The sequence below is a fragment of the Lissotriton helveticus genome, chromosome 12 (genome assembly GCF_964261635.1).
Source record: "Lissotriton helveticus chromosome 12, aLisHel1.1, whole genome shotgun sequence".
Classification (NCBI taxonomy): Eukaryota; Metazoa; Chordata; class Amphibia; order Caudata; family Salamandridae; genus Lissotriton; species Lissotriton helveticus.
This window is the reverse complement of record NC_136073.1, coordinates 284,759,477-284,786,583: the sequence shown is the minus strand read 5'-3', so window position 1 is coordinate 284,786,583 and position 27,107 is coordinate 284,759,477. Positions and strand designations below refer to the sequence as shown.

Sequence of the window (27,107 nt, the reverse complement as noted above, 5' to 3'; positions counted from 1 at the left end):
AGCATTTCTTCTATCTTAGTAATACATTTAAAACTGGGTTCTAGTGTGAGTCTCTTGATTTTGCAAAACATGGATAGCTGACAAATATTATAATTTAAAAAAATCATTAAATAATACATACATCCATATATATAAGTATAGAGGGCCTTTGGGCCAGCTCTCGTCTGCCATTGTTCTATCTGAGTGTCATTTATACTCTGCTTCCATCTATGGCAGCATGCCATAATTGTTCAGTCTGCGTTGGTTCTAAATGTGCTGACCATGCTTAACCTGTAAAGCAGCAATAGACTATTTAGAGTACTTTTGTAAGACGGTAACCCGCTGCTATGTTTAGTTTTGTTATTGCAAGCGTATGCCCACCTTAGATGGCAGCATGTCTTCTTTCTTCTACGTGTATTCTTTTCATTTATCTTGCAAACGGTATTGAGTTTTTACATGTTTTATTGTAGTCATATCAGCATGTATGTTTCTGGTGCTTATTGAGAGGATCTCAGAGGTTGCAGGGCTAAACACAAAAGAACAGCCACAAATCCAAGTAAAAAAGTTAAGGGAAGATATGTGAAGCAGGGGAGATTCCACGCATTGTACATGCAGGTGTATTGTGTTTAAATATTACCACAAATAATTTTTGCACCTCAGGGGTGGGACGCATTAAGATCCTTGCAAAATATGTGACATTTTGAACTATGATTCTCTCAAAAGTTTAATTTCGGACATAAACTGATGTCTTGAATGACAGGTAATTATTTTAGTGTAGTGTCTATGCATTTTTTCTATGCATGTCCGTTTTTACTTTGTAAACTGAAATATTAAATGACAATGCACCAAATTAGGGTAACAAATAATATTATTTATTCCATAGCATTTGAAAACCAGCTTGTTTTGGAAGAGGAAATGCAAGAAGGGTCTGTTTCACTGCATACCTATCACCATTATATTAAAGCCGCAGGGGGTAAGTTGTGTTTTCCTGACATCTTAACTTACACCGTTGTACTGCAATGTGACGGAAATGTATGCCTTGGATTCACTGGTGTTGCACTGTGATGCAAGAATTTTGCAATTCAGTGTTTATCTGTGTGCCGTTATGGATAGGCACAGGTGGATTGTGTTAAAAGTCCACAGTGAAATATTCTTGGCTTACCCCTACAAAGTCAGTCCTCAAAAAGCAATGCAATAAATGATATTTTACCTTTATCCTTCCTCCTCCCAGAGTGCAGGCTTCCCCCGAAATTATTAATGAATTAGGGTAATTTGCGGTTTAAATGAAGGAGTAAAACAATATTTAAAACAAGTAGGAAAAAAATCTATTTGTGACATCGCTTTTATTTCCAACATCTTGTCACGATGGCTGATTTACAAAAACAATATGCCAATATGTCCACTAGACCCTTCTGGTTGTAGTGATATACAAGGTTTGTAGGTTTTCCAAGAACCAAAGTAACCCAGAGTCAAAAAGTGAGCTGCATCTTTCAATGTTTTTTCTTTGTGTTACCTAGTATGGAGCAAATTATGTGAAAAAATGTAACGAGGGAAAAATAGGTATCAAGGGAACCTGTGTATTTCCGATATGGACACTAGATAGAGTTTAGGAAACGGAATTGTTTATACATCTCTGAACGTGTGGGTAACCATAATCTAGCATTTGATTCAGAGAGCATTTTTCAAAATGTCTTCTTTATTACACACCAGCTTACATTTGGAAGGCACAAATACAGAAAAATAAATTTGGCAATAGCAATTCTTCTACTATTCTGTATTGCACATGCCTCCAAATAAAAATGTTACCTCATTTGTGTGGGAAGGCATATAGTTTCTGCAACAGGGAAGTGTCCAAAACACAATAAGGACACATCACACTTTTACATTGAAAACGAACCTTTTTTTTCAATGCGTGTAGCTGTCATTTTTGGACCAGATCTCAGCAGGCACCTAGAGAAACCCAGCTAACTTGCATATTTGTTGATGTTTGCACCTGGGGTTATCCAGGATGGTGTGACATGTGTGGCTCTCTCTGGGCATTTGTACCCCAATGCACTTGCAAACATCAAACTATGACGAACAAAAAACTCACATTTTCCACACAGTTCTGTGATGGCAAGTTCTGAAATCTGCAGGGAGCTACAAATGTCTTGCCATCCAGCAATCCCCCAAGTTTCCAGATAAAAAATTGTACCTCACTTGAATTTGTAGGGCTAGTGCCAGTGACAGGACAGGCCCTAAAACTTACACATCAGATGGACACATCACATTTTTCCACTGAAAGCTGATCCTTTTTTTGAAAAGTAGATAGCTGTAGTTTTTGGCGCTCTCAGTTGGCACAGAGGGAAATCTAGCAAACCTGCACATTTTTTAAAACTAGACACCTGCGGAAACCAGGGTGGGGTGACTTGCATGGCTTTCACCTGGTATTTTTACCATGAAGCCCTTGAAAACCTCAAACTTTGACTAAGAAAATTTCCTCACATTTCTGTGATAGAAAGCTCTGGAAATTGTGGGGCTCTCAACATTTCTTACCACCCAGCATAACCCCAGGTTTCCACCTAAATAAGGTACCTCATCTCTATGTGTAGGGCTAGTGCCCATGACAGGAAACACCCCAAACTGCAACATGAAGCTCCACATTTCTTCTACTGAAAACTGACCCTTTTTTGCAATGTGGGTAGTTGTGGTTTTGACCCCTAGCTTAGCTGTCACCAAAGGAAACCTGGCAAATCTGCACATTCTTGTAAACTCGACACCTGAAGGAATCCATAATAGGTGGACTTGCATGGCTCTCACCATTTTTTCTTTCCCAGAAGCCTTTGAAAACAGTCTTTGACTAAAATAACTAATTTTCTTCAGATTTCTGTGATGGGAAATTCAGAAATCTGCTGGAGCCACTGTTTTCTCACCACTTACCATTCCCCCAATTCTCCTGATAAAAACGGTACCTCACTTGTGTGTGAGGCTTGCAAGAGCTTCTAGGTGAAAAAACCTTGTGTGATCCATGGGAGACATACCATCCTGGAGTCCTAAGGTATCTAGTTTTCAAAAATACCTGGGGTTGTTATGGTTTACCTGTAGACAATGTATACCCTGACAGTGAAAGACAGATATGACAAATACTACTGCACATCCAGTACTCAACTACACACACATTCTGGTTGAGTTTGACACAAGACTGAGTAAAAAGTTTGAAATGTTACTTTTATTAACAAAAGATTTCCCAAAAAATGTAGAAAATCACTGTTAATATCATTTACATTTTGGAATACTGAACCAGCAACTCACAGCTCATGAGCTGTGAAGTAGGCCTGGGTGGAACTCGCAGGATTTCCCTCTGTGGAATCATACAGAGTTGCAGAAGAACTGTGATATTCTGCAGGGTTGTACCAATGGCTGCAAAATGCATGTCACGCTGCTCATGCTCTGATTTTATCTCCAGAAGTACATTCTGTGCTGAAACATAAGCACAAATGGCACCCAATGGTACACAAGCATGCTGTCATTTTGTTTTATCCAGACTGTTTAGTTTTCTCTCATGATTTTTTTGCTCCAATGCCCCATTGTGATCGCAATCCCACCCTTCTTTAACTTTGTTTGTATTACTTTTTGACTTTCCTTATGTGTTTTTTTGCATTTTTGTGTGAGTTTATAGTTACTTTTTTGCACTTCCTGTTTTCCCTACTTTCCTGATCTATCCCCTCCTCATTCCCGCTCAATCCCTTCTTAGTCCCCACTATGGCAGAAGCAGGACACGGAACTGCAGCTACTGCAGCAGCACCTGCTGCAGCAACTTCCACCAACTGCAAACCTGTGGGTGATGGCGCTGTGCGGGGTACAAACATGCCCTATCCGTGGCATGGCAGAGGTGGCTGCACTCATGTTCTTGGTGCAGCACCACTTCCCTTGCATTTTGACAGGAGGAGGCACTCAGGGCAAGGGCTACTGTGAGAGTGTCTGGTGCTCTGCGGGCAAATGTGGCACCGTATGAACCTCAACATTGGCGGTACTTCACACCCAGCAGCAGCTTACGTACAGCTGGGTAGATATAATTTACCAGAAGTAGGACCTGTTTCATCTGCTAGGCGTGGAGGGGCTTGGCGAAGAATGTTTTTTGATTTCTAAAAATTCTAATACCTTTTTTTCAAGGAGTATATTTGTAGATGACTCAAGTGCTGGCATAATTTTGTGTGGATATATATATATATATATTCACTGAAAAAACCATAGGTTATAGACCATATATAGTTAGGAATTATCATTTACAAAACCTTGAAAATTCACTGAAAAAAACATAGGCTATACACCATATATAGTTAGGAATTAGCATCAGTGATGTCATTTGAGATGTCATCAGTGATGTCATCAGTGATGTCACTGACCATGTCATGAATGATGTAATATGTGACATGATCAGCAGTGGATTGCGGGTGCGCGATATATAGTTAGTGCAACTAACTATATATGCGAATTTCAATGGTTTTGTGTGAGTAAAATAAGGTTTTGTAAATGCTAATTCCTAACTATATATGGTGTATAACCTATGGTTTTTTCAGTGAATTTTCAAGGTTTTGTAAATGCTAATTCCTAACTATATATGGTCTATAACCTATGGTTTTTTCAGTGAATTTCAATGGTTTTTTAATAGCAAATATCAAAAGCTTTAAAATGTATTCTTCTTTAAATGGAAAAATATATTTTGTATGTTTTTAATACAATTTTTTTATGTATATATATATATATTTTTTTTTTTTTTTCGCTACCGGTCCGCACACCGGGTAGCTTCCCGTTAGCTCAATTTGGTGATTAAATTGGACCGAAACACAAGATGGCGGACTCCCGTTACGCTACCGGTTAGCTACCCGGTTCGCGTACCGGGTAGCGCCTCTACCGCGAAAAAAATGATTTTTTAATTTTTTTTATTTTTTGCCCCGCGGGACCCTTTAATAGCCCCCTCATCAATCCTAGGGGGTCAGGAGGAGTCTACCTTGCCCCCTTTCATTAATTTCCCCCTTCGTTTTTCTTCACCTCTTGTCTCTCGATCCTACCGAGAGACAAGATGGCGGCCGCTCCGGACTGTTTAGAATGTTGACAGACACCGGAGAGCCAATCAGCTTTGCTTCGCGAAGTTCCGTTACGCGTCAGGTACGCGAACCGGGGCGCTAACCGGAGCGCTGTTACAGATATATATATTTTTGTGAACGTTAATTTATCAAAATCCACTGGAGCACATATATTGAGACCTAGCAAAGGCACATCGGGCAAACAATATCTACAATTTTGCCAAGTTTCGTGGAAATCCATTCAGCCGTTCGAGCTAAAAGTGAGTCCAACCGCTCTATGGAAAATTGCATGGGAAAAACGCGTTTTGGGACCCCCTTTTTTCTCGCCCCCCCCTTGACGAAACCCCCCCAACTTTTCAGGGGCTGCTCAGAAACAAAATGTTCCATTTTCCTGAAAATTTCAGCCAATTCCGTCCTCAAACGCCAAAGTTATTCGACATAGAATTTCAAAAATCCCATAGGAAAAAAATCCTAACTATATTTACCTACTGGCGACCGCCAGTAGGTAATATATATATATATATATATATATATATATATATATATATATATATATATATATAATATATATATATATATATATATATTCACTGAAAAAAACATAGGTTATAGACCATATATAGTTAGGAATTAGCATTTACAAAACCTTGAAAATTCACTGAAAAAACCATAGGTTATACACCATATATAGTTAGGAATTAGCATTTAAAAAACCTTATTTTACTCACACAAAACCTTTGAAATTCCATATATAGTTAGTTGTACTAACTATATATCGCGCACCCGCAATCCACTGCTGATCATGTCACATATTACATCATTCATGACATGGTCAGTGACATCACTGATGACATCACTGATGACATCTCAAATGACATCACTGATGACATCACTGATGACATCTCAAATGACATCACTGATGACATCACTGATGACAACATCCAGTGACTGTATGTTTCTGTAAAGTTAAAATATGTCTTACATATTGAAGAATGAGTGGATGTATAAGTGTCTGAACAAAGGATTTAGTAGGTGCATGACTGACTGTATGAGTGAGTGATTAAATGTGTCTCACTGAGTGCATGGGTTAGTGACTAAACTGTCTTAATTTGTGCATCATTATGTCTGTTGTTCTGTAAACTGCTGCATGTGTTGATCAGTAGCTATATGATTAACTATATGGGTCATTGATTGGTTGCCCAAGTAATTGTATGGGAGACTGAGAGTGTTTATGGGTGGCTGGGAGGTGTATGACTCTCTGCATAGATGTGTGAGCAGTTGATTCACTAGGTGTATGGGTTCAAAAGTGCATGTGGAAACATCTGTATGGGCGGTTGACTGTGTGCATGAGTGCATTGGTGAGTGAATGGATATCTCAGTGCTACATGTCAAAGTAAGTACATATGTAAAACACAGTACATGTGAGAGTTGACATATATAAATAACTGTGCATAAGAGCCAGTGAATGTGTGAGTGGCTGTATGGATCATTGTGAACTTGTATCCAGGATTGTATAAGTGAGTAAATATGTGTTAGTATATGTTTCAATAAGTAAGGTGTGTATAACTGTATAGTTGAGGAAATGGAGGTGTGATTGATTCTTTGCATGACTGACTAGGTGTGTGAGTAACAACATGGATGAGTGACAGTCTGTGAGTGTCTGTTTTCACTGAGTGTATATAAGGTTATATTAGAGTCTGAAGAGGTTCATCGTATTATCACATGAATGATGTCATCAGTGATGTGATCAGTAATGTCAAATGAGATGTCATCAGTGATGTCATCAGTGATGTCATTTGAGATGTCATCAGTGATGTCATTTGAGATGTCATCAGTGATGTCATCAGTGATGTCATCAGTGATGTCATTTGAGATGTCATCAGTGATGTCATCATTGATGTCATTTGAGATGTCATCAGTGATGTCATCAGTGATGTCACTGACCATGTCATGAATGATGTAATATGTGACATGATCAGCAGTGGATTGCGGGTGCGCGATATATAGTTAGTACAACTAACTATATATGGAATTTCAATGGTTTTGTGTGAGTAAAATAAGGTTTTTTAAATGCTAATTCCTAACTATATATGGTGTATAACCTATGGTTTTTTCAGTGAATTTTCAAGGTTTTGTAAATGCTAATTCCTAACTATATATGGTCCATAACCTATGGTTTTTTCAGTGAATTTCATTGTTTTTTTAAAAGCTAATATCTATAGCTGTAAAATGTATTCTTCTTTAAATCCCAAAATATATTTTATATGTTTATTAATAATTTTTTTTAAATATTTTTTTTGTTTCGCTCCCGGTCCGCGAACCGTGAAGCTTCCCGTTAGCTCAATTTAATGCCGCGACCCGGTCCGCGAACCGGTAAGAAATCAACATAGTGACGGTATCGCGTTGCCGCGTAATGCGTCTTATGACGTACTGCGTTAGCGCACCCGGAAGTGCCCCGGGGCGCGGACCGAGGCGCGAAACGCAGCTCCCCGGAAGCGATCCGCGGCGCGTCGCGAAAGCGCGACGTATCGCGTTGCCGCGTAATGCGTCTTGTGACGTACCGCGTTAGCGCACCCGGAAGTGTCCCGGGGCGCGGACCGAGGCGCGAAGCTCAGCGACCCGGAAGCTAACCGGGGCGCGTTCCGCAGCGCGTAACATGAGCGTGAGAGGTCATGTGACTTGTTAATAAAACTTTTCATTGGTTCATTTCACTTTTGGTTTCATAATGATGTAAGGCTAGGTCAGGTGACCTAAAAATAACACTTTTCATTGGTTGAGAAGTATTGTTTTTCCCAAATGATGAAAACCCCTCCTTCTTTCCTCACTCTGACTTTCATCATTGTGAGAGGAAGACCTTTACTACTATATGAGAAATGGCTTCATTGGTAGCTTCAGCTGGTGGACCCCCACCACCACCACCACCTCCTCATGGGAAGAGAGGACCACCTCCCCAGGTCATGACCAACACTGAGGAGGAAGAGGAAGAAATGGATGAGGAGGGAGAAGAACCACAGTTCTTAGAAGAGGTGCCCCGGGTTTCCAGAAAGAAAGCCAGTTTCATCTGGCAGTTTTATTCGATCCCTCGTGGCCAAAAAAAAGTCAATGCGAGGTATGTCACCTGCCTCATATGCAAAGAACAATTATCCAGAGGGACGGACAAGAAATATAGTTACGGAAATCACACAATGCACAGGCACATGACAAGGAAGCATCCGCTCAATTACAGCCGGGCGGAAATAAGGGATTTGCAGGACAATCCAAGACCAACTCCTGTGGCCAGACCAAGAATACCAATTTCATTAACACCAGAAGAGGCACGGGAAACAGTGCCAAATATACAAGAAAATTTTGGCCACATGATACACTCTTGTATGCACTGTCGGGCGTTGTTAGCATGTGGCAACATGAGCATAAACGCTATAAACCTGGCGTATGAACACCATGATTGCCCTAACCGCCCCCAGTAATTTTTTTTTTGCTCCTGTTGAGCCCTTTTCAACGCCTGTTTTTTGTTGTTTCCCCCCCCCCAAAAAAAACCCCAAAAAATATAAAATCGTTCAAAAAATACAAAAAAACCAAAAAATGTTCAAAAAATAAAAAAAATATAAAACAACAAAAATATTAAAAAAAAGTTCTTTTCAGAACTACCTTCCCTTTCAAAAAAAATTGCTAGAATGTTTAGCACTCTGGCAAGCTCTATTTCTTTTGGTTCGCTCCCCGGTTAGCTTCCCGGTACGCGGACCGGGAGCTAACCCAAAAAAAAAAAAAAAAAAAAAGAGTAAGTATAAGGAAAGTAAACAGAGTGTGATGTTAAAAGAAAGACAGCTATAGGGAGTAAAGAAGACATACTGTTTAATAGATCTATTTAAAAGACGGAAGAGGGTATAATTGTGAAAAACAAAATAGATAACGAAGTGAAAGAAAAAAAAAGAGAGTATAACATTAACAAAGAAGAGTTTCTTGGAGAATGTGAGTGAATGTTCAAAATAAGATTAAAACATGAGGAATAACAGAGAGAAAAAATAGAAAACAGAAAACAAAAAATAACAGAAAAAGATTAATTGAAACAGCAAAGAAATGTAAGTAACATAGAGCCATATCATCAACACAGGCAATAAAAGTTTTGCAGCTTTTATTGGCAGAAATGTGTCGCTAAAGCTGCTTTTGCGGCAGAAAACTGCAGCTAAAACCACTTTTGCACCAGTTTTCTGCCAATAAAAAGAGCAATCATTTTATTGGCTGTGTTCATAATATGCCCCTTAGTGTGCTTCAACTACACAGAGAAAGCATTATGAACAAGTAGTGATAGAGTGATCAGTCAAAGACACTAAGAGTAATAGAGACGGAGTGAGTGAACAAGAGTGAGGAACTATGAGAAGAGAGGGACTGAGAAAAAGAATGGAAGGAGTTGAGTAAGTAGGTAATAGAGAAAGGAATGATGGAAGTAGCAAAGGCAGGAAACTGAGGGTTAAAGAAATGAAGCAGTGGAACTAATAGTAGGTGAATGTGATAGAAATGTAACGAAAAGAGTACAAAGCATTTACCTTATAATTGTCGTTAAATTACTCACTTTTTGTTTTTATACTTTCAATCTGTGAAAGAGAGAACAAACATTTCAAAAATATTAAAACATGTATTTAAAAATTACAAAAGACAAGGGAAAAGATTGAAGGACAAACAGTTTTTCAACAACTTTGACACTTACAGAAGCTTCTGCTTCTCCAGGCCCCCAAAACAGTCATAAAGATATACATTTTAAACTAACAGTATCTTGATGCAGATGAAGTGAGGCCTATCTTAAAACATGGTGCATCTTTTGCATTGCTGTTGTCTCAGAAAAGTGTCGCAAGACACTAAAATTTTAAATAATTGCTTCAGGATGCCAATAACATGTGTCCTATCCAGAGGTTTGTTTGAGGTGAGGCCTACTCAGGGTTGCAGATGAAATTTCGAGTTGTTGAAGAGAATAGAGGACATAATACATGTGAAGGTCTACCAATGAAGTGAGTCATGTCCACTGCACTCTTGAACAAAGTCCAAACCTCCTATGTTTCCCTGGACAGACCTAAACTTGATCTGCACAATGTGATTCGTAATGATAGGAAACACAGGTGATGTAATTGAAATACGTGCAATTTATTTTGCTCATTTCACAATCACATCACTTGTGTTTCCTTTGCTTAGGTATCTCATTGTGCAGATGTAGTCTAGCATATGAAAGAATACGCAGAAGTGCAGCACTGCATGCAACAACTTTGACACTTACAGAAGCCTCACCTTCTCCATGCCTCCTACACAGTTCTACATATACATCATAAATGCAAACAGTACAGAATTAATTATACATGTTAAATGGTTTATTTTTGCTGTTCTCAGAATGTATCAAAATTCACTAAAAACAGTGACTTGAAGGTATTCATCATATAACAGCGGGGAAAAAAAAACACAATCAAAATGATTGTGTTTAAAAAACCCATACAACATAAGAAATCAGAATTCAGAACTCCTTAAAGTTAACTTACTTTCCATGACGTCAAAGGATGTCCTATGAACAGCTTACACTCTTTTGTGCTGTTATTACTTTCAGCCCGCCACTTTCTGAAAGAAAATCTCCATCGTTTTTAAAAACATGTTACATGCAATAAATGACTTCTTGCTCTCTACCACAAGTTTCCACAAGGCCAAATCTTGTCAGACCCATTTATAACTCTTGGATTTCTTGTAAGCCAATCCCGTCATTTGGCATTTCCGCAACTTTCAGAATTAAAATGTTGAAGATCATTTTCACAATCCTGGAATAGTAATATCTTCCCCTTCTTGCTCAGTCATGTTCTACATTTCCTATGACACTGATACTGCTTACTATGAAGCAGACTTACACTAACTCTATGACTACTACAATTATTTAATTCTCTACATCACTTTCAATCACAAAGCAATGTAAAACAGTAGACAGCGTTGCAGACTTACATTCCCTCTACTCTATGTTTTGATTGGCTGCTTCAATTAGCTTATAAAAAGAAATAGTTTTTCTGAACTCATTCAAAGTGCACTTATTTCTCCATGACGTCCAGTCTTATGGTTAGAAGTTATGTCTCTGAACTACACTTATCCTCAAGGCCAAATTGTGTAGGAGCCATTAGAACTTCTTGAAATTCCACAGAGCACATCCCGAGATTATTTCCCTAAAACTTTGGTTTTAAAAACACCAGGTAAGAGTTTTTAAGGTCATACGGCAATTTTTTTTTGAAAATTAAAACAGAATCGTTGCAGAATGACCAGCCATTTCTAGACTTTAAATAAGCTGTGTAATGTCCTGATGTTATTGAAGGGCCGTCATGATATATAATTGCTGCAGTTACAAAAGTCCTTCCTGATATTGACAACTGCGAAGCTACAAATTTTTTTATTAAAGTTGTCAATTTTGTTCCATCAGGCCTACATCGTTGGAACATTAAAATGACATACTGGCCATATGTTCGTATAAATAATGTGGACATCATTTCAGATTTACATTGGCTACACTCCATGTTGTGATCAGCTGCTTTTACTAGCTTATTAAAGGAGACTGATTTACTGTCTGGCAAAGTTAAATATATAAATCTTTCTGAATCTACACTAGTAGTACTTGATACCATACAGTTCTCGCAGTCATGCTGCCATTGATAAGAAAGCCCAAACAGCTGATCTACATCTACACCTTCAGCATGCAATACATCAAGCATATACATTAAAAACTCCTGACAATCTTGCTGAATATTTTGAGAGAATTGTGTTTGGCCTGAACATCTGTCTAACAGATTTCGAATTTCAGACACACTTTCTATGTTTCTTCTATCAGTGCTACATTTCTCTAACACAGAATTTAACAAACTGCAAAATCTTTGATCAGAATTGACCACAATCTCTTCTTTTATATTTTCTAGAGAAAACAAAACATTAACCACTACATTAGCATAGCAGTTGACACCAGAACTGTTTTCAAATTGAAAACCAACAACATCTTCAACAGAATCCTTTTTGTTTCTGCTTGTAATTTTAGGTTCATCGACTTTTCATCTTTTTGCTACAACCTCCCCAGTATTGGTCACATTTCTTCGTTTCCGGCCTACCACACGTTTCTCAAACAAAGGATACTGAGGCAAATGTGGCGCATACTCTCTTCTTAACCTATTGTATTCCTTAACACAATCTAGATCCGCACAAATGTTTGTGACATCACACTCAATCAAGTACAATCCCGATAAAGTTCTAACTCGTGACAATGCCACATATGCCATACCCTCCTTGAACACAGAACTGCCAATATTCACCAATGCACAGTCTACACTTAAACCTTGCGATTTATGGATTGTCACCGCATATGCCAAGCAAACAGGAAACTGCTTACGGCGAACATATAAGTCTTTTACAAGCAAAAATCTAGCAGAGCAACGACCAATTAGCTGTACTTCCTCAATGCCATCAAATTTAATTTTTAAAAATTCAATTCCATCTCTATTTCTGTATTTCACAAAATCAACAACATTACCCATTGATCCATTTACCAGACCTCTTTCAACATGTAAATTCCTTCTTAAAATTATACGGCAGTTTAAGCACACATTCAGAGTCTTTTTAAAACCTGCAGTTTTAGATATACTCTTCTCTAATGAATCCAATTTTGTTTTCAGATTCTCAGACAAAATAATTGTTGATCCCATATGCTCTACTCTGTCAATAGCTTCCAGTTTCACAATCTCTTGCTTTTCTAAATGCAACATTTTGTTGTTAAATTTGGCACATTCTGCAAGAGTTGGCATCAAACATATTCCAGATTTCTTCTCAGTAATTTTCTGAAAAATATTCTCAGGCACAACATCTTGTTCTGGATATAAATTTGACAGTAATCGTGCATGTAAAGCTTCTTTCCCATGCTCGGTCACTTTTCCAATTCTAACATCTTGTAGAATAGTCTTGTAAACTTCATCCTTCGCCTGACGCATATTTTCATGCAGTTCAGCATAATTGAAGTTTAACCATATATTGACGTTGCCAATGCTGCCTAGGCACTTCCTGGTATCTTCATGCGTGAGCATTTTGAACACAGGTTGCCCTTTCACTGGTGTCAGCTGCAGAAGATCTCCGAAAACAATGATGTGTTTGCCACCAAATAACACATCATACTCTGTTTTGAGAACTTCTTGCATTCTCAAATGCACAAAGGCAAGCATGACATTGGAAACCATGCTTACTTCGTCAATGATAAGAAGTTTCATTTTCCTCAAGATTCTTGAAACTTCAAAACAAGCATCTCCAGATAGCTTGTGATATTGTAATTTGTTGTCATGCTCCACTGGCAGCATCAGTAAACGATGTAAAGTAATCCCTTTAATATTATGTGCTGCCAGTCCAGTTGGAGCAGTGACAACACAAGACAGCGATGACTCTGTGCTTTCCTGCAAATAGCATGAAATTGCTTTAATGAGGAAACTTTTTCCAGTTCCCGCTTCTCCACTCATGTACAGTCGGACAGGCTTCAACGACGTACATGAGCACTCTTTCTTATCATGACTTAATCCATGATCAATTTGCATGGTAACTTCGTCATATATTTTCCTCTGCTCAACGTTGAGTTGTCTTTCCAACTCTTCTAAGTTAACCGCATCCTCCTGAGCATGTGCCATGGCTCTTTCCTCTTCATTCATGGCAGTGGCAGCTTCATTTTCGATAACAGGTCCTCCTAGTGGATCCTGACTCAATGAAGCAGAACTCTGACTGTCCTGAGAACTGTCTCTGGCAATCTCGGCTGCAATCGTTGCTTCCTGCTCAATTTCCGCATTCAACATTTCTACATATTTGGGAAAAGCAGGACATTCTATGGTCTCCTTGGCGGCATTGAAAGAGTCTTCGTAACAGAGGAAATCTCCAAGCAGTTCCTCTTCTGCACGCCAAGGCTTGAAAAGTTGCAAAATTGCTAAATAGAAAAACTCCTTTTTTTCAGGAGATTCGCCACTCAATTTTCGATGGTTTACCAAGTGGCATTTTCTTTGCTTGACCAGACATCCCTCACTTCCTATTACAGCATACACTCCTTTCTCAGTATCTTCTTTGATGTTCCTCTTGAATATGTAATTTTGAAGAACCTCATACAGACAAACATTGTCGAGGTGACTGCTTCTATTTGGATAATATGTATCCAACATGTTGGTCTTCAAAATGTCGGTACTGTTTGGCTCCTTTTCCGCCAAATACTCAATTTCCCGCACAGGTTTCAGAACTCGATTACACGTTGCAGCAAGACCAAGACTCGCCCAAACGATACTCCTGGACTTGGCATAGAGACTTGCTGAAGACAACCGGTCAGAGCATTCGGAAGCTCCAATTTCTCGATGCGACAACATCTTCAGACTGAAACTGTACAACTTCTTGCTGAGGCTCTTTTCATGGGAAATGTCCTCCCACATATCCTTTAATTCTGTCTTCTCTTTTTTGGTGATGTAAGACGTCACATACTGAGCCACAGCCATACAGTTATCAGCCACAAACTGTATATCCATGTTAGCATTCCACATGGACAAAATCACCGGGTTGTAGTCGTTGATGTACTTGGACTCTTCGTTCCTCTTCAAATTGTATGTGTTTTTAGGTGATTTCTTCATGACATTATGTCGCAGCGAAGACATCAAACTGTTTACTCTTCCTTTAGAAATCACCGGTCGTGGAAAGCCGAAACGACATTTGGTGTAGAACTTGTCCTTGTTTCGGAATTTACGACGGCAGTACTTTCCACATCGATGGCTTTGGAAACGCAGAACTTTTTCTCTTAGGCTTTTCTTCTCCTTTGCGTTTGGAACAGCACACGTAGAATACTGTTGGATGAAACTCATCACTGAGTCTTCTGGATCCGTTCCAAATTTAGGTGCATCCTTGATCCACAGCAACATATGTATATGAGGAGCACCTCTTGCTTGGTACTCCTTTCTCCAGAAGAAATCCAACACCTCTCCAAGAGGTGGATTCTTCTTATTCATGATGAAAGACATCATAGCTTCAAATCTATGATTGAAGTACCTACATACATTGACTGGATCCAAAGAGCACAGTTCTCCGGGTGTCTTGAATTCGATGTTATCTACGTTAGCATTTGCCTCTCGTAGAAATTCAAGTAAGTCTTCCCAGCCATACTCGGCACAGCTCAGAGTGAGGAACCATGTGGGAGTACCTAAGTTCCTCAGCATACATTTTAAATCACCATGACGACGGTACCAGTACTCATTAGTACCACGCTGACACGCCATGAGATTAATCAGGTGAGAATCCAAAATACTGTCTTGGACATTGACTTTATCCATAAAGTCACTTGCCGAGATGTTTTGCATGTGTATACCACTTTTCAAGATGTGGTTCACTGCATATGACAGTCCAGACAGATCGCTTTCAAACAGGAGATGAAACAAATAGGGAATGCATTGTCGAAACCTAGCATCTCCTGCATACAATCGCAAAGTCCGGTATTCAGAAGCAGGAATTTGATGAGGTCGCTCATCATATCTTCCTCCCTGACCTGTTGGAAAAAGCTGTGGGAAACACCGAGCTTCCAAACTTTCCTCCCAAACACTAATGGGACTCCCTTTGGCTTGTTTCATTTGAAACAACTCAATAGCATTCCCCATGACTTCCTTGGAATGCAAAGGATGAACACTATAATGTTCATATATTTCTTCACTAGTAGAGGGTTCTACTTTCTCAATTTGACCAGCACACAAATCGCTATCCTCTTCCTCACTTACTTCCTCTTCTGCAACATATACATTCTTATAGTATTTATTATTTTTTTTCAAATACAATGTTGCCTTTTTAACTTTCCTAACATCTACTAAATCTTGCCATATTTTCTTATTCTTTGTCGGAACCCCATTAACTAAGATAACCAGAGGTTCCTCTTCCACTTTTTCTACTCCAATTGTGTTAATGTTTTTCTTCAAATCTAGAGGCAAATAAACAACTCTTCCCTTTAATCCTCTCTGTAAATCTGATGGAGGCAATTTCCCTGTCTTTGGCTCCATTCTTACAATAGCCTGAAAGGGATGGATACTTTGAATCAAAATAGATTCATAAGTATTTAAATCCTTCAATTCAGAAGGAATCTCAACCAATTCCAGATTATTATGAACTGCTCTAGCAGGCATCTGGTTTTGATTTAATTTGCAACAACAATAAGTACACACACGTTGATCGAATCCCAAATCAAAACAATTTTCTACCATCAAGTATGTTGCAAAATCCTTCCATTCACTATTATTTTCCCTTTCACTTTTTGCATATAAATCCACTAACTTAGTCTGATTCTTATAATAAGTGCGTCGACAACACACACAAGTGAAATTAGGCCTCTCACTTGATTTCACCTGAAACGTCGCAATTTCCCTCTGGAAATTATCTGTACTGGAAACCTGTACACTATCTTCCACATTACCCTCTTCTTCTGGGTCAATTTCAACATTCTCCTCTTTACTTCCAAAGTAACAAAACTCAATTTCTTCACATATGTTCTTCACATCTATTTCAGAACCATGCAAAAGAGCAGCGCATAATTGTTTAAGCATAATTGCTGGACTCTTAGCATAATACAACATTCTAACTAATTTCCTCACTTTATTATGATGCACTGCTAGCATCCTGAAATGATGAAAAACACTCTGGCATACTCTCCTGGGAAGACAAGCCAGTGAATGACCATGCAAACCTGTCACTTCTCTCACTCTGCAAGGATCTAATTCTTGCAACAACCTTATTTTCTGCTTCAAACTTTTCTTATTAAATGACCGTACAAAATCACAAAGCAAATTGATGGAATCCTGTCGCACACTGCAAATACTACTACACTTCCAGGTGTACACAGGACCCTTAGCACGTCTTCCTAAAACCTCATTACCTAACACCTCTTCTGTCTCTGTTGTCACAAGTTTTTCTTTTTCAACTGGACAACCATCTTTCACTTCATAAGCACGACCACTGGTGTCAACTGCATGCACCAAATCATTATCCTGGAAATAACTCTCCTCATTAAAAAATGCCTCACAGCTTGAACTATGCATCCATTCTCCAGAAAAAACTTCACAAAAATTACTACGATTAACTATTCTCTTCCATCTACTATTTCTTTTGAAATCATAAATTGCCTTGTTTAGCTTCCTAATTCTATTGATTATCAAAATAAATAACTTACGTTTAATTTCAAATGCCTGATCAATAACTTTCTCAACTTTTTTTTTTCTCTTATAAAAAAGCACTTTCTGTTGACCTTTCTTAATATTTTTTAACAAATTGCCAATTATCCTGTTGCGGAACATTCGTTTACGAATGTCCCTAAACTGTTGTTTCCTTCTACTATCATGCACAGAGTTATCTCTTGCTCTAGCAGTAACATTTTTTATTGGCCTTTCCTTTCCATTTGAATTGGTTCTCTTTTTATGGACTGAAACATTTTCTGTAGTAATATTTTTTTTACTACACATATTTCTTATGAAATATTTTGTGCTCTTACCCGGTGCTTTCTTCGTGACTTGACAAATCTTTTTGTTAGAGGACTGCTGCTTATTTTGTTTCACCTGCTGTCTTTGACGTTTTGCAGCCTTTCTCTGTCTTTCTATTGTTGGCATGGTGAAATCTTGAAATGATCTGCAGTTGAATCTGTGGTAAAATATAATAAAAAATGTTATTAACCATTATTACCAAACAGTAAATCAATAACAGTGATCAAAAACTTAACACACTACTTGACATTTTAAATAGAAGATTTTTTAGTCCTTGGCAAATTTACAATACAGAAATAGCAGAAAAGAAATGACATTTATATTTATGTTACCTGTGCTATTTTATATGTGAATCTGATCTAATTTTATGAGCATATTTTAATATTTTATTGAAGACACTACACATAACCTGTTTTTGAAGGTGTCTTTATTTTTAAATTAAACGGTTTACACTTTTACTTTTTATTTATTATAAATTTTAAAAATAAATGTTTATAGTTCCATAGGCTCAAGCAGGTCAGCTTCCCACCCTATGTCATATAATTCGGACAAATCTGCATCCTCATCACGCTCTTCTTCATCCTCAGGATTTAAATCATCCAAGGGATCAACATCCACTGATGTTTCAATTACAAGTTCAATGATGAGGTCAAAATCAACTGATTGCAGATTGTCGCTCATGTTGATGTTGTCTTTATCTTTAAAGAAAGATAACAACAATGAGATGTTGCAGAGTAAGAGACAAATCTCAGAGATTATAATAGTAAAATTGTTTAACAAGAGTAATATTTTGCAGCTATTATTTAGCCATGTCCAGCAATGCTGAGCAGGTGAAGACTATGTCTAATTTTTCAGTGAACAGGACTCATCTCTTCTTAACCTTGGATAAGCCTCACCGACTCTGTGTGTCCTGCACATACTTAAATGTAAAGGGGCAGATTTATGTTAAATGGCACATCCCCAGGCATGCACCAGTTAACGTGCACCGCTGCTCTGCCACCCATGGTGTGCCGTATTTACAATCAGATAGGAGAAAGCTGCGTCAAAACCCTGCGCCTGCTTTAAGCAGGCATAGGTCTTGACGCAACATTGTGGAGATGGGGCACCCCTGAGCCTTGCTTGAGCTGCATCGCACTTGCGATACAACTCCAGCAATCACTACCTTTACAGCACAGATACATCACGCATCTGTGCCATTTTTGCCCCATGATGCCCCGCATTGTAAATGCAGCACACCATGGGTGGCGGAATAGCGGCGCAGGATGACTGACACATCCCTGGTGATGCACCAGTCATCATAAATCTATCCCTAAGCTTCTTATCTTGTTACAGATGAACCGCCATATGTACCATCAAACTATTTAGCATTTCCTAAATAGCGAATTTTAAGGAATAAATAGCAATTCTTTACCATTCCTAATTTGCAATGAGCAAATTGCTAATTGCAAGTTACCCATTCATTTCCATGGGCTAGGAGGCTCATAGGAATGAAGGTTTAATTTGCGATTAGCAATTTGCTCATCACAAATTAGGAATTTTTCCAAGGGTGCAGGGGTGTCTCAAGAACACCCTGCTGCACCCCTGAAAAAGAAATTTGGGGGCATATGGCACACATACATGCCCTAAGGACATGTATTGGCGTGATATGGGACCTTTTGTTTTTTGGAAAAAAATGCTTTTTGAAAAGAATTCACAAATTACCACCAATTTACCACAATAGTTTCCAAATCCTTAATGTCATTTTTTACATATTTTTTGTTTGATACATTGCATTTAAGTAATCGCAAAATTTGCAAATCCTTCAGTGCAATCGCAAAATAAGGAATAGCAAATTTTGCTACTCCTTATTTTGCATCAAACTTGTTTGATACATACCATCTGTCTAATTAACATTCGCAAAGGCCGAAATTCGCAGAATTTTGATCTTTGCGAATGCTAATTAGCTTGATACATATGGCCCCAAGTGAGGCCTGTCTTGCAACATGGTGCATCTTTTGCATCACTGCTGCATTGGTTTCATGTGGTACGTTTTTTTTACACCATGACATATCTGCCTAAATGCATCAATTTGTAATTTTGTCGCCTCATAGCAAATCTTTTGCACCGCCGCTGCATCATAAAAGTGACGCACAGTGGCGCAAAAGAGGCATACACCTATCATAAATCTGTCCCTAGCATTTTAAATGATTAATTCATGATGACGATAAGGTGTGGCCTATCCAGAGGTTTGTTTAAGGTGAGGCCTACTCAGGATTGCAGATTAAAGTTACGCTTGATGAAGAATTCAGAGGAGATAATACATGTAAAGGCCTACCAATGAAGTAAGTGATTTGCACTTTATTTCGCCAGTCATCATAAATGTATCCCTAAGCTTCTTATCTTGTTACAGATGAACCACCATATGTACCATCAAACTATTTTGCATTTCCTAAATAGCGAATTTTAAGGAATAAATAGCAATTCTTTACCATTCCTAATTTGCAATGAGCAAATTGCTAATTGCAAATTACCCATTCATTTCCATGGGCTAGGAGGCTCATAGGAATGAAGGTGCAATTTGCGATTAGCAATTAGCTCATCACAAAATAGGAATTTTTCCAAGGGTGCAGGGGTGTCTCAAGAACACCCTGCTGCACCCCCTGAAAAAGAAATTTGGGGGCATATGGCGCACATACATGCCCTAAGGGCATGTATGGGCGTCATATGGCACCTTTTGTTTTTTGGAAAAAAAGCTTTTTGAAAAGAATTCACAAATTACCACCAACTAGAAGTTGGTGGTAGTTTCCAAATCCTTAATGTCATTTTTTTACATATTTTTTGTTTGATACATTGCATTTAAGTAATCGCAAAATTTGCAAATCCTTCAGTGCAATCGCAAAATAAGGAATAGCAAATTTTGCTATTCCTTATTTTGCATCAAACTTGTTTGATACATACCATTTGTCTAATTAGCATTCGCAAAGGCCGAAATTCGTAGAATTTTGATCTTTGCGAATGCTAATTAGCTTGATACATATGGCCCCAAGTGAGGCCTGTCTTGCAACATGGTGCATCTTTTGCATCACTGCTGCATCGGTTTCATGTGGTACGTTTTTTTTACACCATGACATATCTGCCTAAATGCATCAATTTGTAATTTTGTCGCCTCATAGCAAATCTTTTGCACCGCCGCTGCATCATAAAAGTGACGCACAGTGGCGCAAAAGAGGCATACACCTATCATAAATCTGTCCCTAGCATTTTAAATGATTAATCCAGGATGACGATAAGGTGTGGCCTATCCAGAGGTTTGTTTAAGGTGAGGCCTACTCAGGATTGCAGATTAAAGTTACGCTTGATGAAGAATATAGAAGAGATAATACATGTAAAGGCCTACCAATGAAGTAAGTGATTTGCACTTTATTTTGCCAGTCATCATAAATGTATCCCTAAGCTTCTTATCTTGTTACAGATGAACCACCATATGTACCATCAAACTATTTTGCATTTCCTAAATAGCGAATTTTAAGGAATAAATAGCAATTCTTTACCATTCCTAATTTGCAATGAGCAAATTGCTAATTGCAAATTACCCATTCATTTCCATGGGCTAGGAGGCTCATAGGAATGAAGGTTGCAATTTGCGATTAGCAATTAGCTCATCACAAAATAGGAATTTTTTCAAGGGTGCAGGGGGTATCTCAAGAACACCCTGCTGCACCCCTGAAAAAGAAATTTGGGGGCATATGGCACACATACATGCCCTAAGGACATGTATTGGCGTCATATGGCACCTTTTGTTTTTTGGAAAAAAATGCTTTTTGAAAAGAATTCGCAAATTACCACAAACTAGAAGTTGGTGGTAGTTGCCAAATCCTTAATGTAATTTTTTACATATTTTTTGTTTGATACATTGCATTTAAGGAATCGCAAAATTTGCAAATCCTTCAGTGCAATCGCAAAATAAGGAATAGCAAATTTTGAATTAAGGACATTTTAAGTCATTTCCACATGTGCTGTGTTTTCAAATTATGATTTGAAAATCGTTTTTGGGGAAAACTAATGGTTTGCAAATTTATGACAAGGACATAATGGTGTATGCTTCTCTATAAGGCATTTCAGTGTCTCTGATGTCATTTTTCCCATATTACATTATAAGACCGTTCCCCATGGAGCACATTCCTTGTAAATATGCTCCCACCTGTGCATGGTGAATTTAGATTTTGACTGTTTGAGTCACATAGCCATGTTAAAAGTGACCCAAAAAAATTGCAAACGCTTTAAAAAAACACATTCATGTGTCTTAAGGACATTTTAAGTCATTTCCCCATGGACAGTGTTTTGTAAGTGGCGCAAAAGAGGCATACACCTATCATAAATCTGTCCCTAGCATTTTAAATGATTAATTCAGGATGACGATAAGATGTGGCCTATCCAGAGGTTTGTTTAAGGTGAGGCCTACTCAGGATTGCAGATTAAAGTTACGCTTGATGAAGAATACAGAGGACATAATACATGTAAAGCTCTACCAATGAAGTAAGTGATGTCCACTTCATTGCGCCAGTCATCATAAATGTATCCCTAAGCTTCTTATCTTGTTAGACATCAACCGCCATATGTATCATATAACTATTTTGCATTTCCAAAATAGCGAATTTTAAGGAATAAATAGCGATTCTTTACCATTCCAAATTTGCAATGAGCAAATTGCTAATTGCAAATTACCCATTCATTTCCATGGGCCAGGATGCCCATATGAATGAAGGTGCAATTTGCGATTAGCAATTAGCTCATCGCAAATTAGGAATTTTTCCAAAGGTGCAGGGGTGTCTCAATAACACCCTGCTGCACCCCTGAAAAAGAAATTTGGGGGGCATATGGCGCACATAAATTTTAACAACATTCCTGTACCTCAAAAACGATTTTCAATTCATAATTTGAAAACACTGCCCACAGGGAAATTACTTAAAATGTCCTTAAGACACATGAAAGTGTTTTTTTATTGCCTTTCCAGCATGGTTGGGTCACTTTTAACATGGCTATGTAACACAAACATTTAAAATCTAAATTTGCCATGCACAGGTGGGAGCATATTTACAAGCAATTTGCGCCACAGAGAAAGGTCTTACATTAAAATGGGAAAAATAACATCAGGGACAGTCAATTGCCTTATAAAGAAGCATACACCATTATGTCCTTGTCATAAATTTAAAAACAATTCCTTTTCCCCAAAAACGATTTTCAATTCATAATTTCAAAACACTGCACATGGGAAAATTACTTAAAATGTCCTTAAGACACATAAAAGCGTTTTTTAATTGCCTTTGCAGCATGTTTGTATCACTTTTAACATGGCTATGTAACACAAACATTCAAAATCTAAATTTTCCATGCACAGGTGGGAGCCTATTTACAAGCAATTTGCGCCACATAATTCATAATTTTCTCCTTAAAGCACACTATTCTCTATCTAAATTAAAGAAATATTTTCTCACCTTAGCAAATACTTTGAGTTTGAAAACAGTCTCAGAAACACACCAATTTGTCTTCAGCAGAGCAAAAGGTATGCACTCCAGAGTCTGCAGCTATCAAAAGCACAGAAATGCTGTAATTCTTCACACATATCTCTCATGTCACCCAATCAAAACTCTTCCCTCACTTTTTTCAAATGAAAACCCTTCCCCCCTCTGCCCTTTCTGCCTTTTCTGCATGGCAACCACCTCTTGGAAGACTTCTGGTGTTTGCAAGTTCACACAACAATGTTGCAATTGAACTCTGAACTCTCAGTGCACCTGCATATCCAGTGCATTCTTTCATTTAATGATTTTTTATTGACCATTCAAAATACATCTTTCAAATAACTCATCCGTGCACCCTAACTTTCTGTTTTCAGCAATCAAAATCCACCAATCACTGTTACTGCTTCATGAACACAGAAACTCCACAGTTTTTTTCATTTTAAACTCTCATTTTTTCAACTGCCATTTCATTGCCACACTTCATCTGACTGCAGGAGAACCTTCTCTCACCATGTTTTCTGTCTGGATTGTTGGACATAGTTATATTCACTGGGCTCAAAGGTACACTGAAAACAGGAATTTACCTAACCTCAATTTACAAGATGTGGAAATTAAGTGGTTTGGCCACAGAGGATTAAAATGTCACCAATTGATACCATTGGTGAAAACCTTTATGCATTTGCCCAAACCTGACCTGTTAATTGTGCACTGTGGAGGTAATGACTTGGGCACTTAGACTGGTGTAGGTCTGGAAATGCTTTTAAAGGACACCTTTGAGCAATTAATGGCACTTTTTCCTCAGACTGCCTTGGTATATTCAAATATATGCCAAAGACAGAAATGGAGGTGGTCAAACCAATTTTGTCCACAAATTGAGAAGTCGAGGAAGCATGTAAACAAATCTGTTTCAGCTTACATGAGAGACCATGGAATGGGCTCCCTGTACAACAATAACTTGCGTTACTACATGCAAGATATCTACAGAGGAGATGGAGTTCACTTCTCAGATGAGGGCAACAGAATTTTCACTCTGAATTTAAGAATGTGCATTGGTACCTACTTATAAGTACCTAAATGTACCATAAACCCAAAAGCTCTTCTCAGAGCGACCCTACATCTGATCACTCACAATTGTTATTTTTCCTCTAACTTTTTTCACTAATTTTCAACAAAGTACGCTCCCTGGGATGCTACCCGGTACGCGAACCGGGAGCTAACCTTGCGAAATTTTAAAAAAAAATGTTTTTTTTTCGCACATATAAGCCTCCTCAGCCACCCTCACAAAACCTAGGGGGTCAAGATAAGTCTACCGTGCCCCCTTCTACCCATTCTGAACATTATTTGCCCTCCATTTTGTATCTTAATTCGACCGAAACACAAAATGGTGGACTCCCGTAACGCTTAAGGTTCGCGAACCGGGGCGCTCAACGGTTCGCGTACCGGGTCGCTCCCTGGGAAGCGCACCATCAAAAAAGGTGGGAAAGTAGTTCACAGAAAAGCCACTGGAGACAATTTCACCAAATATAGATTAGCTCATACTACATACCAATCCCTACCATTTTCACAAATTTGATTGGAATTCCATTTAGCCATTTAGCCTGTAGACCTCTCTAAATACCGTGAGGTAAATTACTTCACAAAACACATCTGAAGTGTTGGAATTGACAACCAATTAATATGTTACTTTCATTTTCTACTTTTTTTACCTGACATTTCATTGGTTATATACCTGAATATATATAAAGGAAGAGAAGAAAACACAGCCATTTTGACTACTACTTCTTGGTGTACATTTCAATAGGATTTTCACTAATTCCTTCAACTTCTTTCTAAAGGTAAGTTTTTATTTTTAAAACTGAAGTATATTGTGCACTATAAGTTAATATGGTAAACTTTTTCTGATAGTTATATACTATCCCTCTGTAGTAGTTATAGATTTAGATAGACTTCTCTGTTATAGTTATGGATGGAGTTAGGCTTCTCTTGTATAATTATGAATTTACTTACGTTAAATCACATACACTTTTTTATATTCCTACTTCCACTCTGATACTATACACTGCCCAAAGATAAATTCACTGATAAAAACTGCCTATCTAAAATTAATCCCAACAGTGCCCTATCTCTACTAATATATATTTTTTTAATCTAAATTTCAGGCAAAATGGAAGGCGAACAGAAAGTTGAATTTCAAATTGTCCTGCAAGAGAGCAGCCAAGAAATCATTGATGAAAATGATATTAAATTTTTCGATGAAACTTTAGACAAAGAACTACTGCAATGTGTACAAGCAGTAGATAACCTCCTTGAAAATGAGGACATTTTACACCCTCAGAGACTACAATGTATATTCAATGATAATTATGAAATTTCTGACAATGAAATGTTAGAAAGTTTAATAAATTATGAAACTCAATCACAATAAAAAAAATGCTTAAAAAATAAAGAAAATAAAAAATAATCAACAAAACCAACAATCAATTAACATACAGCATTTGAAAAGTCTATCATTCATTTTTCATTGCAGTACGCTGCCCAGAACGCTTCCCGGTTCGAGGACCGGGCGCTCCCCACGCAAAAAAAAACAAAAAAATGTTTTTGTTTTTTTTGCCCCGCGGGGCCCTTTTAAAACCTCCACATTAAACCTAGGGGGTCAGGGAGGATCTAGTATGCCCCCTTATGGTTATTTCCCCCTTTGTTTTGGCCTCCTCTTGTCTCTCAATCCTACCGAGAGACAAGATGGCGGCCGCTCCGGACTGTTTAGAATGTTGACAGACACCGGAGAGCCAATCAGCTTCGGTACGCGAAGTTCCGGTACGCTTAAGGTCCGCGGACCGGAGCGCTGCCCAGAGCGCGCTTACAGATATATATCTTTTTTTAAACGTTAATTTCTCAAAATCCACTGGAGCACATATATTGAGACCTACAAAAGGCACATCGGGCTACCAGTCCCTACAATTTTGCCAAGTTTCATGCAAATCCATTCAGCCGTTCGGGCTAAAAGTGAGGCCAACCGCCCTATGGAAAACTCAATGTTAAAAACACGTTTTGGAACCCCCCTTTTTTCTCGACCCCCCCTGGACGAACCCCCCCCAAATTTCCAGGGGCTGCTCAGAAACAAAATGTTCCATTTCCCAGAAAATTTCAGCCAATTCCGTCCACAAACGCCAAAGTTATTAGACATAGAATTTTCAAAAATCCCATAGAGAAAAAATCCTAACTATATATACCTACTGGCGACCGCCAGTAGGTAATATATATATATATTTTTATATATTACCTACTGGCGGTCGCCAGTAGGTATATATAGTTAGGATTTTTTCCCTATGGGATTTTTGAAAATTCTATGTCTAATAACTTTAACGTTTGTGGACGGAATTGGCTGAAATTTTCTGGAAAATGGAACATTTTGTTTCTGAGCAGCCCCTGAAAATTTGGGGGGGGTTCGTCCAAGGGGGGCCGAGAAAAAAGGGGGGTCCCAAAACGTGTTTTTAACATTGAGTTTTCCATAGGGCGGTTGGCCTCACTTTTAGCCCGAACGGCTGAATGGATTTGCATGAAACTTGGCAAAATTGTAGGGACTGGTAGCCCGATGGGCCTTTTGTAGGTCTCAATATATGTGCTCCAGTGGATTTCGAGAAATTAACGTTTAAAAAAAGATATATATCTGTAACAGCGGACCGGGCAGCTCCCCGGTTCGCGGACCGGGGCGCGTACCAGAACTTCGCGTAGCGAAGCTGATTGGTTCTCCTGCGTCTGTCAACATTCTAAACAGTCCGGAGCGGCCGCCATCTTGTCTCTCGGTAGGATCGAGAGACAAGAGGAGGCCAAAACAAAGGGGGAAATAACCATAAGGGGGCATAGTAGATCCTCCCTGACCCCCTAGGTTTAATGTGGAGGCTTTAAAAGGGCCCCGCGGGGCAAAAAAAAAAAAAAATGTTTTTGTTTTTTTGCGTGGGTAGCGCCCGGTCCGCGAACCGGGAAGCGTTCTGGGCAGCGTACTACAATGAAAAATGAATGATAGACTTTTCAAATGCTGTATGTTA

The 27,107-nt window shown here is 38.5% G+C and overlaps 1 protein-coding gene across 1 annotated transcript in view; it reads left to right on the top strand.

Moving 5' to 3' along the window:
- The window catches only part of LOC144798009 (ATP-binding cassette sub-family C member 12-like), a 2,245,771-nt gene that overhangs the window by 1,065,069 nt on the left and 1,153,595 nt on the right, over positions 1 to 27,107 (top strand). The window contains exon 18 of the mRNA XM_078668799.1: positions 863 to 952. Within this exon, the coding sequence (XP_078524925.1) occupies positions 863 to 952 (90 nt within the window). The remainder of the gene's footprint in view (positions 1 to 862; positions 953 to 27,107) is intronic.